Raw genomic sequence first — 14,385 nt, 5'->3', positions numbered from 1 at the left:
TGTAATTTTTACACCCATTTCTGTGGATGTTATTGCTTAGAAGGTATGGCATTAAATTGATCTACTTCCATGGAGACAATTTATGCCCTCAGGCCAATTTAGCGGTCAGATCTGCGGAGAGAATAAGAATGCAGTGTTTTGGTGTTTTTTTTTTAGCAAAAACACACCTGTAATGTAAGATTTAAAGCCGTACTGTGGAACATCCCAAACAAAGCAATAAAATCTCTATGGAGACAAGCAGGTGGCAGATCCTCTAGTAGAAAAAGATACGTAGTGCACCTTCAAAAAAATCATATACAGAGAGACTATGGGAGAGTGATGGAAGTCAATGATGTAATGTGTCAGGGCCACTTTTGAAAAATCCAACAGATCTTTTATGCTTCTTAAATTGCTTGAGTAAAGAGGAGACTTATGTAACCGCGGGTGACCAGTTTGCCCCGGCCTTGAGTGACGGAAACATGTGCGTTTTACTGTGGCACATGGAAAATGGAATACTTTAGCAATGGGCTTTCATTTTGAAATCAAGCATTCTTGGATGTTTAATCAGATGGGATAATTTTAGTATTGCCCATCACACAAAATTATGTCCCAATCATTGCTTCAGTTAAAAATCCACATGCTCCAATATGCCCAAACTTTCACCACATTACTGCTCATACTCTGCACCAGGCTGACAAAAAATCATACAATTAAAATGGGCCAAAAATAACATGATAATTATAAGTGTCATGGATTTGGAAATGAATAACAAGGAAGATTTAAGTGTAAGCTTCACCTAACCTTCTGTCTTTAGCAAAATACAGAATAATAGCTGATGCACCGAGAAACATGGCATTATCTTCTCAATCAGTGCATTACTATCTGCTACTGGAATTATAGTCTCGCTAATGTAGAGATTAATTGATGAAAGAAGAGAGAGTGCTTTAAGAGATGAATAGTAATAATAAAGATCAAGTGCTGCTAAGTGATTTTTACAACTACTTTTTATAAACTCAACTAATATTCTTACGCACATGGTACAAATCTAGCATAGCAATTTCACTACGTAATTACCTGAGTAGTGATTAATCTCATTCCTACTGAAGGACATCCCAAGTAATCTTGAAACAAAGTATGTTTCCCTGGTTTGAGGTTGAACTAATTGTCCATACTAGCTCCAGAATGGGTCGATAATTGTATTAACACAAAACTGCATAGGGTTTGAGCTTTCTTTCCCAAACCTTTTGCGTCACTGTAAACAGACAAGTTGGCCGTTTCTTTATCGTCTTCAAAGTTAAAGTCATCTACTGAATAATACTCATATCTTTTATGTTGTATTTTGCATCACAGACCACTCAGAATATTGTGGGCGATGATGCTCTTCGTTAGCAACAAGTAGCAAATAGTGTATAATAAAGATCAAGTGCTGTTAAGTGATTTTTATAATTACATTTTATAAACTGAACTAACATTCTTATGCACATGGTACAACTCCAGCCTAGCAATTTAACTGCGTAATTACCTGATTAGTGGTCAGTTTTAGTGACCATAGATGGACCTGTCATGATAATTACTATATTTATTTATTTATTGTTCAATATATCAACGATGGAACAATATATTTTAGGGCTCATTGTTTGGGTACTTTTTTTGCAAAAGCGGGGAGATTTTTGTTATTTTATTTGTGATACAATAAGATAAGGCTTATTGGTTCATTCTGCTGTTTATTTGTTACAACTTTTAATGTTACTGTTTATTTAAAAAGGGATTGCAGGGATTATCCTGCTTTATTTAAATCTTAATCAGTGGCATAAAGTAGTTTCAATATTATTGTTCATCGCAATATTTCTCTGTAGCGATATATCGTGCTTTAAAATTTGTTACTGTGACAGGCCTAACCATAGAGGCCTGATACATATCAAAATCTGCTGTCAAATATGTCAAAATTGGGTCCACACTTGCTCACTTGGTTCAAACATCCAGAAACTATTATGTGTAATTGACTGTGAATGAAGGAATGGGTTCTTGATCGTGTTATTCTATAATTTTAAATGTCCAGTTCTTATACATTTTTAATTGGATTTTACTTTTTGCTATTAAAAACTAATAAAATTGCTTCTGATAATAAATTCTACCATAAACAATACAGACTTTTAATAATCGCCATTTAACACAGAAAATCGTTAAACCTCTTCTTTAAAGTCTGAACTCTGCTCCACCACATGTTTTAACTGACAGAGGACTGAATGTAGACCTCTCACTTAAAAGCCACAAGCTGATCATTAATTATTAGATTAATTGCACTGCACAATGAGAACTAGAGTAGGCTGTACTTGTGACACTGGAGCTGCAGAGATGGAAAGGCGAGCACAGACGCCGTTCTCGTAGCGTGACTCCTGGCTACGTCTGGATGATGCATTCAAATACAATATTTACCTTCTGCTGCACATTTCTCAAACACTTAAAGAGTCCCATTTGAGAATAATTAAGAGCAAAAAGACTTCAAGGAGAAAGGAACAAAAACAGCAATTCTAGTTTCACAAATACGTCAAAATTGTAGGATTGTAGTACTGTGTTGCATGTATCTGACAAAAGCCTTAACTAAGAGTGAAATAGCAATGTGGCTACATGAATGGGAACAGATGAGTGCAAGGATTAATTGTACAATAACTAAAAAGGAAGAACTACAGTAGGCATTACTGGAAAAGTGTAATTTTTCCCAGCTACCAATCTGTAGCAAAGAATCATGCGTGGAAAGTGTGACAAGTGTCTCATGTTCTGCGAGTAATATGTGACGTCTTTATGAGATAATAGAGAAGATGGTGTAATGTTGATGTAAAAGTGGTACATGCCAGTAAATGAATTGAACTTTTTTTTTATAACGCATGTACATGAAGTTTCTTTAAAAGGCCTGTATTAGGCTGTTTTATGATCCATGTTATAGTGTTGTTTCCTCATCAAAAACATACCTGCAGTTGTGTTTTGATTCATCAACACACAGACCCTGCATATTTAGGCTGAGTTCTTCTCTCGGACAGAAAACACTCTGTTACACCTTATGATGTCATGCACTGATACAGGAAGTGCTCCACTGTGTTTTTAAACTCCATACATCTTCACTGGAATCATTTGGATAATTTCAGCCCTGGAATCGCCAATCTCTATTGAACTAAAGGTAAAAGGAGCTGTTAACTTGAAAACTATCACTACATGACATCATAAGGAGGAACAGAGCATTTTGAGTTTTGGAGATATAGACAGACTAATAATAAAGGGCTACTCAAACATGTGTGAATGAAACAAAACACAACTCCAGGTATGTTTTTGAGGAGGAAACAACATTATAATATGTCTTAAAACTCACAAAGGTCGGTTTTACGTAATATAGAACCTTTAAGTCCCAATATTGTACTAGTGTTGTAATATTAATTTCTTGCTGTACAACTAGAATAATGATGCATAACTTATAAATACTTCACCAGACACTCAAAGAAGCTTAACAATTTGGCGGTAACTCCTCTAGGCAAGGTGGGTGAAGTGTCTTGCCTAAGGACACAACAGCAGTATTCACTGGTCAGAGCTGGGATCAAAACATGAACAGTTCTGGGCCCTATATATTAAATTTCAAAATTGATTTCAGTCCATCCATAACCACTTAAGCATGACCCACCATTGGCCTTATACATTCCCATATATTGTTGTATTGTTGTATTTTTGTAGATCCAATACCAACACCATTGTAAATGATGTGGCTTCTCCCCACTTCAAACTCAATTTAAGCCTTGTTTGTTTACACGTCTCCCTCTCAAATTGAAGTAGTTTTGCTGTTGGGGTGAACTAGCCACGCTTCGGCCTCTTCTCTTTTAACTGTGATGTAGGCCTGCGTTATGTCGCCATATTTGTTTGAATTTGTCAGATTGTGTACGCTGCACTCGGGCTAACTGACCCCCATATTTGAACACAGCTAGCATTGAATTAGCCTATTGTTCCCCTGATCAGGCCAAGGTGCACAAACATGGTGGCTTTCGTTAGCACGTTTTAGATTTTGCACCTGGTTCTGGGTTGCTAGCATTAGAATGGGCACACAATGTTTTACAATTTTGACTTCAAAAGATAACATCACATAGTTTCATACATGTGGCTGCCATTTTTGTGAGTAAAAAGTAAAATTTGAAACCGTCTAGGCCAGTGGTTCTAGACCTACCTGATTTGTACTGTCTTAAAAATGTGGAAAAACAGAAGTAGTTAATTTTAAATTGTTTGCAGCAGTCCAAACTTATTCCTCACGTTCCTAAAGCATTCCTAGCATCCTAATTATTCACTATGAGTGTATGAGCACTTTTCTCAACTTTCAGAGGCCAGAGAAGCTTTGCCATCTCACTAATACTACTAGGATGGTAACAGCACACCAGCCTTACTTCCTGGTTTGCAGACAATAAAAACGCTTTATAATCAGATGCAGACTGTACACAGAGGTCTCATTGTGGTCTCATTTTTACAGTGTATCTGTACTGGGGCAAAACAGTCCTTGCTTAGAACTGGTATGGAAACAGTGTCCTATTTTAGATCTGGTTTAACCCAGTTAGACCTAGAATAGTCCTTTCAGACCTGGTTTAGATTTGATGGCACTTGGAATGCCAAGTATTTTCCTTTTAGATGGGAACTGATATGAGGCATTTGGGAACTACTGATCTAGGCAAATGTGTTTTAATACTTTAAAATGTTAAAGTAAAATGTTACTACAACTAATTATATACGTTTGTTATATGTGGATATGCTTAAGATAATGTACATGCTACTAGGTCACAATGGTCATTTTTATGGTGTGAGTCTTCAATGATTTACCATTTTAATTAGGCAACTTAAGAGTCTATAAAGACCAGACATGTTTACTAGCCTCTAGCCAGTGATAGCAGTGGATGGCTTTTTCAGTCTCTGCTAGTATAAAAGTAAATTGTTCTGTAGTGGCTGTATAATTAGCTAGACACTAAGCAAGTTTTCATTTTAAAACCAGAGCTATATTAAACATTGCTTGCTTCATTTGATGGTATAGCACTATGACAGATGGAACAATAACTGTTGGGGGTCAATATTTCTCATGGGGACTTTTTCTTTGTACTATTGGAAAAGTCAGGGCTATTTTTAGGTACTACGAGGAGATTTAAGCTGTTGAGGTTTGAATTATGAACTTGTATGACTCATTATAGATACAGACAAACTGCTTAAGTGTTGCATACTATTATTTCTTTATTGCAGTTAATATTTTTTAACAGTTTTGTAGTTTTAGAATTGTTTTTTGGGGATAATTCTGCTTTATGGTTTGGTTTCAGTATTATCATTTATCGTATACTGTATATTTACTTTCAAAATATCACACTTCAAACATTGTTATCTATCTATATCTATTCTTATATGTCCTTTTTGATTGGTAAAAGCACTTAACATGTCTGTCTCTATGTATATATTCAATCACTAATTTATACTCAGTTCAGTTACACGGGTGGCCTCGTTTAACCGAAGTATGTGTTTTCATATTCTTGATCTGTGATAGTTTAAATTGGAGTTAAACTACATTTTAGAAATACCAAGTTTGGACCTGGTGTTATCATTAGTATGTACTGGGTTAGACCTCCGAATTTGAGAATAATTTCTGGTTTCAGTCATCGTTTTTTGTTTAGTATTATGCTAATTAACTTAGGCTGATGAACTTCTTTGAATTACAGTTACTTCCATTCAAAGGTACACTATGTATGTTTTCTAGCAGAGTATTCCTCTCTTGCTTGTCTCATGTCAGTGTTAATGTTTTGCCAAGAATGTTCCGCAGGATGGTATAAATGTATCTATCTTTCTATTATTCAATTTACTGACATTTTTATTGTCAAAAAAATACTTGATCCTGCTGTGTCTGGAGATTGCTAAGCTTTATGCCATACAGAACATTCCAGGCAAAACAAAAACATGTCCTTGGAGAGAAGCAGGTGGTGGATGTGACACAGTGCACCTTTAATGGATACAAACACATTCAGATCACGTTATCACAGGTTTTCCATGTGTTTCTACAGATATCTTTTGGAGACACATATTCCATCAGTGCCAACAGATGTCTTCTCACACATGGTCAACATTTCCTGGATGTAAGTTTCCATAAGCCTTCCTTTAATCAGACTCTCTTCATCTTTCTTCCTTTACACCTGTGCCTTTTTCCTGCTGAAAAACCCGGATCCCTCTCCCCTCTTCCCTATCTCCAGTCCCAGCTCCAGACTCCCACCCAGGCAGAGGAAGATGATGTGCTCTGCTTAGTATCAGTCCTGGCTCACACTCACAGCTGGAAGCGCTAATGCGTTCCTTTGAGAGGAATGCGGCCCTTGCAGCCGCAGCGGCGCTTGGACACGGGTGGGGGGTTTGAGCAGTGTTTTTGGGTTGGGTGCAGACTGGAGGAGGAGAGGTAAAATATACACGGAGCCTCTTTGGGTAAATGTCACGCAAGACAGACAGCTCAAGTGGAGGAAGTTTCTTTGGAAGTTTCTTTGGCCGCAAAATGGTGCCTCAAACTCTGGTCTTGTTCATCTTCCAGATTAAACGATAAAAGTATTCAGAAGTGAAAGTGAATATTATGTAAGTGAAATACTGTATGTGTGCAGTAGTTTTGAAAAATACAAATTAGCTTCAAGTTTGATCATCTACTTGGTTATAAGATAAGATAAGATATGCCTTTATTAGTCCCACAGTGGGGAAATTCCAGTATTGCACCGCACAGTTAAAGAACGGAAGGAAAATGGTACATGCAATAAAAAAAGATAATAGATAAATAGTTTAAAATAATTAAAAAAAATAAACTTAAAGATAAACTAAAAATAGACTCTAATATGACATTATAGTGAAAGCTCTGTGTTACAACAGTTTAATACTTTCTTAACTCTTAATATTTTCTCTTTCATATTTTCAGTTCCAGGAAAGGAATCAAATGTACAATTGCAAGATAGGGCCATGATCAAAATATAACCTGAATTTGAATAATGGAGTAAATAACTATGCTATATGTGATGGATCTAAGATAAAATTCTAAAGGCATAGTTTTCACTTTCCAAGTACTTACAGTATAACTTATTTTACTTATTATGATGCCAACTGTATAAAATACTACTACTACTGTACTACTGCCAGTACTTATTATATCAAGAATGAAATACATTTCATATTAATATACCCAGTTCCACAACCAGATGTTCAAATTCACCAAAATGTCAGTCAAATTCCTGAATTAGTGGTTTATTTTGTGAAGTATCTCCCAATTACTCTAAGTAATGGTATACATGCTTGTCTTTTCCCCTAATAACTCCTCACTTCAGCACCGACCCGCTGCAAAGTTCAAAGTTTATTTAAAGAGCCGATCGTTTTTGGAGTAATAACAAATATACTGAGGGTGACTGATGACTGGGTAATGTATATGAGGGCTGCATACCTGTAAAATTGCCTTCAACACGGGGGCTTTAAACAAGGTGGGCTGATAAATCTTGCAAAGAGTAACTAACATAGAAACGCATTTATAAAAACACGTCTTAGCTTTCCATTCCCCCATTACCTTTAACAAGTGGCCCATTCTTGCGTCGCGTACGGTTACGAAATGACATTATTTGGAGGAATGATCAAAAAAGTGCTTGTACGTTGCATTTGGTACTAGCTGTGTTTATTTGTTTTTAGATGTATCTCCGTGGACACGTCGCTGGAGAGATTGGAAATGCACTCGTTTTCTGGGCTAAAGAATATCGCCCACATGTGAGTAGCTGACAGAAAACACCACGCTCTTTACTGGCCTCATTGATTAAGCTGTTCTATTTACTCTGAGAAGAAAAAGGATTTTGAATCGTGAAGGCGGCAGTGAAAAAGGCAGCGTTTTATCGAATGGCAAAATGCCCTGTGTGCTTCAGATTGGTGATAAAACTAATCTGATGGCTAAAGTTAATGATGCTGTTGTAAAAGGCTAAACAAGCACTGTTCTTGTCTTACTTAAGGGTTGTGTAATCATGGGGAAAATTGCAACATTTTTTTTATATATCGGGGTGGTATATATTGAATTTGAAACATCTGATTAATGAGATGATTTTATTCATTCAAATGACAGTGCATTCTAAGTCTGAGTGGGCTCTCTTCTACACAGATCTGATGTGTAAATTACCCTGATGGTGTCACCTAAATGAAGAGTTGTTGGGAAAACTGCAACATTTTTAAATTAGAGTAGTAGATTTTGAATTTTGAACAATATTATCTGGTTAATGAGCTGATTTTATGAATTCAAAGAACAAATTCAGTGCTGTTTTTTTTATTTTGCTTCAAATTTTTGCACTCAATCAAAAATATTAGTGGGCCCATGTTATGTTATTATGATTTGCAATATGTTTTAGATGTCTGTAGGCTTGTAGGCAGATACTAGTTGATACTAAAACTAGTGTCGAAACACATTTGGGCAAGTATCGATACTAAAATAGTCCATCCATCCATCCATCCGTCCTAATATCAACATTAGATGTTTCAGCCTTACTTAAGATTCCTTTCCACAAGCTAAAAATGCTCTGTTACACCAGCTGATGTCATAATGTGGTGCCATATTTTCTCCTTATAAACATGGTATAATCCTGAAAAGTTGTCCTAGACCTGATTTAGATCTGGTAGTACTCAAAAGGACAAATATTAAAGTTAAAGTCGACTTTTTCAAATCAAATCAAACTTTATTTATAAAGCGCTTTTCATACAAAAAAAAGTAACACAAAGTGCTTTACAAAGCATTAAAATCAGTCCCACCCACCAAACCCACCCAACCACCCCACAGCCAAACAACCCAACCCCAACACATCAATCCCCTTTTATCCCCTTATAAGACAAATTTATTCTACCATTTACCCCCCTAAGATCAGTTGGCAACCAGACTGTAGTATCCTTCTCTAGATCTTGAACCAGGATCTTGGTCTGGACTGTAGTGTCTTTTAGATGAATCATTTGCATTTTTGTTATATTTTCAGAGGTAATGATGGAAGTTAATTCTTTAGAGTCATATTATTGGCTTGTGGTGTAGAGCCTTCCTTGAACCATGAACAAATGCAAATGAACAAACAAACCCTGCATAGAAAACACTCTGTTCCACCTTGTGATGTCATGTGGTAATATAAGAAGTGCTCCACTGTGTTTTTAAGCTCTATACACCTTCACTAGAATCATTTGGATAATTTCATCCCTGGAATTGTCAATCTTCACTGAACAAAGGGTAAAAGGTAGCTGTTAACTGAAAACTACCACTCCATGACATCACAAGGTGGAACAGAGCATTTGATCCTTGGAGATGTAGACAGACTAATAATAAAGGGTTACTCAAACATGTGTAAATGAAACGAAACAGCATTATAACGTGGCTTAAAGCTCACAAAGGTCCATTTTGTGTAATATAGGATCTTTACAAGGGCGACTCTGATTGAGAAGCGTGTAAATTGACTTGATACATCCCTCTTCATGTGCGCGAGACTCACTTACTCTACATTTTGATCTTAATTATGCCTGGTTTTTAGTGTCTTTGCCTATTAGTTGGCTAATTCCAGATTTCAAAACACAGACTCGGTGGGTAACTGGAGCCGCTTGCCCAGGGCTGTGTGCGTTCCGGAGGTGTATTTTGGATCTCCGGGGCCCATTTGCCGCTGATTGGTGTGGTGCAGTACCATGCAGCAGATAATGGCATCTCTCTCAGGTTTCCCTCAGGGTCAGACACAAATTAATGTTACGTTTCCTGTTGGCAGAGAGGCAGTCGGCAGCTGTGGAGTTCTGGCTGCGTGCTGCTAAATCACCAATTTAAAGACTTGTTACTTTTTATTGGGAAACTCTTGTACAAAATTGTTGGGTCTGCACTCTATCACCGATGACAGTGTGTTATTGGTGTGCATTTGGCTTCTAGACGTGAAAGTTGATTCAGCAGGTTGCTATTGCTAGTTTGGTGAAGTAAAGTTAAATGGAGGTCTATGGGTCAGAAAATTGTTTTGGAGTGCATGGAGGTGTTTCCTGTTTTTATGGTTGGTTGTGGCGAGGCAAGGTAAGTTTATTTGTGTAGCACAATTCGTACACAAAGTAATTCAAAGTGTTTTACAGAATAAGAAAGACATTAAAATCACAATACAAACAAATCAAAACATAAATAATCATCATAAAATGCATATTAAAGAGAAGAGTGCAGAATAAAAACCTTTCTATCATATGCACAACTAAACAGAACCATTTTGAGCCTGGATTTAAACATTGTCAAAGTAGAGGCCTGTCTCACAACTTCAGGAAGACTGTTCCAGTTTTTAGCTGCTTAAAACTGAAACACTGATTCCCCTTTTTTAGTCCTGCTTTAGTCCTGCTTTAGTCCTGCTTTAGTCCTGCTCTAGTCCTGCTTTAGTCCTGCTCTAGTCCTGCTTTACTCCTGCTTTAGTCCTGCTTTAGTCCTGCTTTAGTCCTGCTTTAGTCCTGCTTTAGTCCTGCTCTAGTCCTGCTTTACTCCTGCTTTAGTCCTGCTTCAGTCCTGATTTAGTCTTGCTCTAGTCCTGCTTTACTCCTGCTTTAGTCCTGCTTTAGTCCTGCTTTACTCCTGCTTTAGCCCACGTTTAGTCCTGACTCTGGGCACCAGCAGGAGGCCAGTCGCTGAGGTCCTCAGAGTTCATATGGCACTAACATGTCGAAGATGTACTTTGGTGCTAGGCCACAGAGAGACTTGTTCACAAACAGAGCTGCTGGTTGTGCCATATTAATTGTAAAGTTTGACTTAGGTGCAGCCAATATTGTCACGATAAACTGGTTAATCAATAATCATGGTTTTTCTGTTTACAAAATAATTGGAACAGCTAAAATAAAAAACAAGAATTTTATAAACTAAATGTAATCATTTAAAATTGTAATTAATACTCTGAAATGTAAACGTAAATTACTTTCTTATCTTGATGTTAACTTTATCATTCAGAAAGTTTGATTTCATGAGGCTGGTCACATAGCACGTGCATTGTGACATCAAACCCAGGACCCTTAACTTTTAATTTGTAAATATCCTTTTTACAAACAATATTTGAGAATTCACTAATTTAGAGGAGTTATTTTAAGCTTGACCTAGATGATGCCTCCATATAGCCTTTTATGTTAACAAAGCTTAATAATGGAGTAAATAGCTATGTCATGTTGATTTTTACTGTCTTAAAAATGTAAACATGCAGAACTAGTTTATTTTAAACTGTTTGCAGTTTTCCTCACTTACCTTATGCATTCCAAGTATTGTAATTTGCACTGCGACAAGTTTGTAAGTGCTTTTCACAACTCTCAGAGACCAGACTGGAGTTGTGCCGTAAAGACAATAACAACTAGCATGCTAAGACACACTTTCTGATTACCAAACAATATAACGATTTATAATTAGATGCAGACAAAACTCATCTGACTTATTTTGACTTCAAGAGCTGCTTATACATATATCTATACTGGTGCAAGACACATTTTGCTCAAATACTGTACATGGGGAAAAGAATGGGTACAGGGTTTTGGGTTGAAAGGTTAGCTTTTCTCTGCAAGGAAGTGACACCAATAATCCTAATCCTGGCCTTTGCTTTGGATCACATGTTCTCTTCTCATACAACATTTTCTCTTGTTTCTGAAGATCTTTTCAAATAGTCAAGTCTATGCCATTGTAATTTTCTTTCTAGTGAAAACATATTGAATTTATGTCTGATATTTAAGGATGCATTAGCTTAAGTCTTGTTTGGCGTCAAAAGAGCTTGTTCGGGTCTTGTTGGAGTATGGATATGGTTCGCTGAGATGGTCCAGTTTTCTTTGGCTGGTGACCCCAATAATAACGGTCTATTTCCAAATCCGCCAACTTTTACCACTAACACCACAGCACTGAAGACCACACAAGCACTTGTCAACTATAAAGAATGAGAGAAGGATTTGACACATAACAACATGGAGGTTTGGATGAAAAATCTACTTTTGCTGTTGTGTACTCACTCAGCATTCACAATTTCAGTGTGTTCAGGAGAAGTGACAAAAAGACTGAAATCTGAACTGAGTGACAACCTAATATATACTATGGTGGATAAAGACTCAGTTTTGTTACTTAAGTAAAAGTACAGATACAGAAGCAAAAAGTTACTCAAGTTAAAGTAAAAGTATCACATGAAAAGTCTAAAATCTAAATCTAAGTGAAGTATTTAAGTACCCGTTTAAAAATGTACTTTAAGAGTAAAAAATAAAAGTATTTCACACAAGTGTTGTTCATTTGTTAAAGTGTTCAATGTAGTTGTATTGATTAAAAAAATATACATATTTTGGTCAACAGCAGCGATATGAATCAATTTCAGAATTTTTCTCATGAATTTTGTGTATTTTTTTTTGTTTGCTCAAAGCCGAAGCTTGAACTCGAAAACTTTAGTCAGGATGGTACCACGAACATGGTAAAAATATATCCTCAAATCTTACTTGTGGATCTTACAGTGGATACAAAAGTACTTTGTATACACTGTAAAATTCACTTAAGTAAAGGACAGATACTTAACAAGTATACTTAAGTACAGTACTTGACTACTTTTACCTCGTTACCTTCCATCACTGTATAAGTCACATTATGCATCATGTTTGTACAGATTTAAACTAAAGGGTTATCAGTTTTTATGCAGAATAAGAAAAGATATTTTGTTGTTTGTGGAGGAAATGATGGTACTTCTAAAACTGCAGTCTTTGCGATGTGCTAATCGTGTCCATTCAAATTGCATTTTCAATTTGATTGTGATTAATCTTGCAGCCCTAGCACAGTCATGGCTCATAGCTGTTTGCCAGGTGAGAGGAAAGAAGCCAGAAGACCACAGAAGAGCAGTCAGTTTGAAACACCAAAGGAAACACACACAGCTCCTCCTGACAACTCACACTGGCATCACATACTCTCCAACACTGTGACACCTGGCACTTGTTTTGTCCTGCTTGGCTTATCAAGTGCATGGGACAAGAGACAACTACCACATTTTGTTGTTGTTTTAGAGCAATGTGGGATCTGCTGCATGTTCAAAGTCATGCATGAAGCCAATTGAACTTTTTTAGTTTATGAAATTCTTGTGCAATTTAAAGTGAGGCAACACAGAATGAAACACAAAAATATGTTTACATAAAAGTTGTTTTACTTTATAGAAATTAATCAGAATTTATAATCTTGATTTTTGAATTAGCCTCAGGAATGTTTAGGGCTGCAGTCAGCTAAAGAAATTTGTGGTTTATTAAAGACTAAATTGATTGAATTAAAGAGTCATGCATTGCACTGGTAAAATCTCTCAAAATTATTAGAAACAATAACTGTACAGGGAAGTATGGAACAGCCTTTATGTAAGTAGCAGATTAAACTGTCTAGTTGTGATCTATTGTGAATTATCCTTTCAGCTGTTATAAATCCATATAGTCCTAATAAAAGAATGACTTAACCGGTATATATAAAAAAAGAAACCAATTAATTGACTAAAGGACTAATGACTTTCACAGACTTCAAATATCAAATACAGTGTGGTTTGATTCACTGGACTGCTTTGATAACGGGCATCGAAATTGTTTTGTTTTTCCAGAGAGCTGAGAAACTTAAAGAGTCTGACCTACATCGACCCAGAAGCCTTCCACAATCTGCCAAGCCTCAAATACCTGTGAGCAACTCCTCTACCCTCACAACTGCTCCCTCTAGCATCAACCCTGTTTTTCCTGATAATGTTTATAAAACGTCTTTGTCAGAATAAACTTTACTGTCATTCTCAGTGAGCAAAATGTACAAATTATCAATGTGCTTGGTCTAAGTATTATTAAAGGTGCATTATGTTACTTTTCTGTTGGTACGCTACCCTCTTGTTTCCATGGTAATGTTATTACTTTGCCTGGGATGTTCTAAACTATAGCTTAAGACTTTTCTATCATGTGTATTTATACAACTATAGGTGTTTTTCATTGCCTTGAAAAACATGCATTCTTACTGTGATTGGGGTCTCCTCTCCACAGATCTAAGTTGTGATTTGGGTCAGTGGTGTCATAGATAAGTTTAGTGGAAGACTGTGGGACATTCCCGCATCTACATGGAGACAAGCAGGTGGCAGAACCCTGAGAGAAAAGGACCATAATGTACATTTAATTAATCAAAATCGAGGAAAAAGATGTGTAGAGTGTTAAACCAACACTTGAGATTTGGTTTGTCAGTCAAAATTGTAACAAATAACTTTATTTTCTTTGCATGTTTGTTCGCTTTCCCCTTGAATTTTTGAAAAACAAAATATTTGTTGCATGCTGAAATCTGTTTTTGTATTGAGGCTGCCTCTGTGGTTCCAAGAATACAAATGGCAGGAGATTATTATGGGGTCATTATGTTTGAATATTTTT

At 36.4% G+C, this 14,385-nt stretch overlaps 1 protein-coding gene across 1 annotated transcript in view; it reads left to right on the top strand.

Annotated features, from left to right (window-relative positions):
• tshr (thyroid stimulating hormone receptor) overlaps nt 1–14,385 on the top strand; it is a 31,520-nt gene that overhangs the window by 1,052 nt on the left and 16,083 nt on the right. Inside the window, exons 2-4 of the mRNA XM_033990829.2 lie at nt 6,042–6,113; nt 7,681–7,755; nt 13,590–13,664. Of these exons, the coding sequence (XP_033846720.1) occupies nt 6,042–6,113; nt 7,681–7,755; nt 13,590–13,664 (222 nt within the window). The remainder of the gene's footprint in view (nt 1–6,041; nt 6,114–7,680; nt 7,756–13,589; nt 13,665–14,385) is intronic.

The sequence above is a fragment of the Periophthalmus magnuspinnatus genome, chromosome 24 (genome assembly GCF_009829125.3).
Source record: "Periophthalmus magnuspinnatus isolate fPerMag1 chromosome 24, fPerMag1.2.pri, whole genome shotgun sequence".
Lineage (NCBI taxonomy): Eukaryota > Metazoa > Chordata > Actinopteri > Gobiiformes > Gobiidae > Periophthalmus > Periophthalmus magnuspinnatus.
Note: the sequence above shows the minus strand (reverse complement) of the source record. Positions and strands in the feature narration are given on the sequence as shown.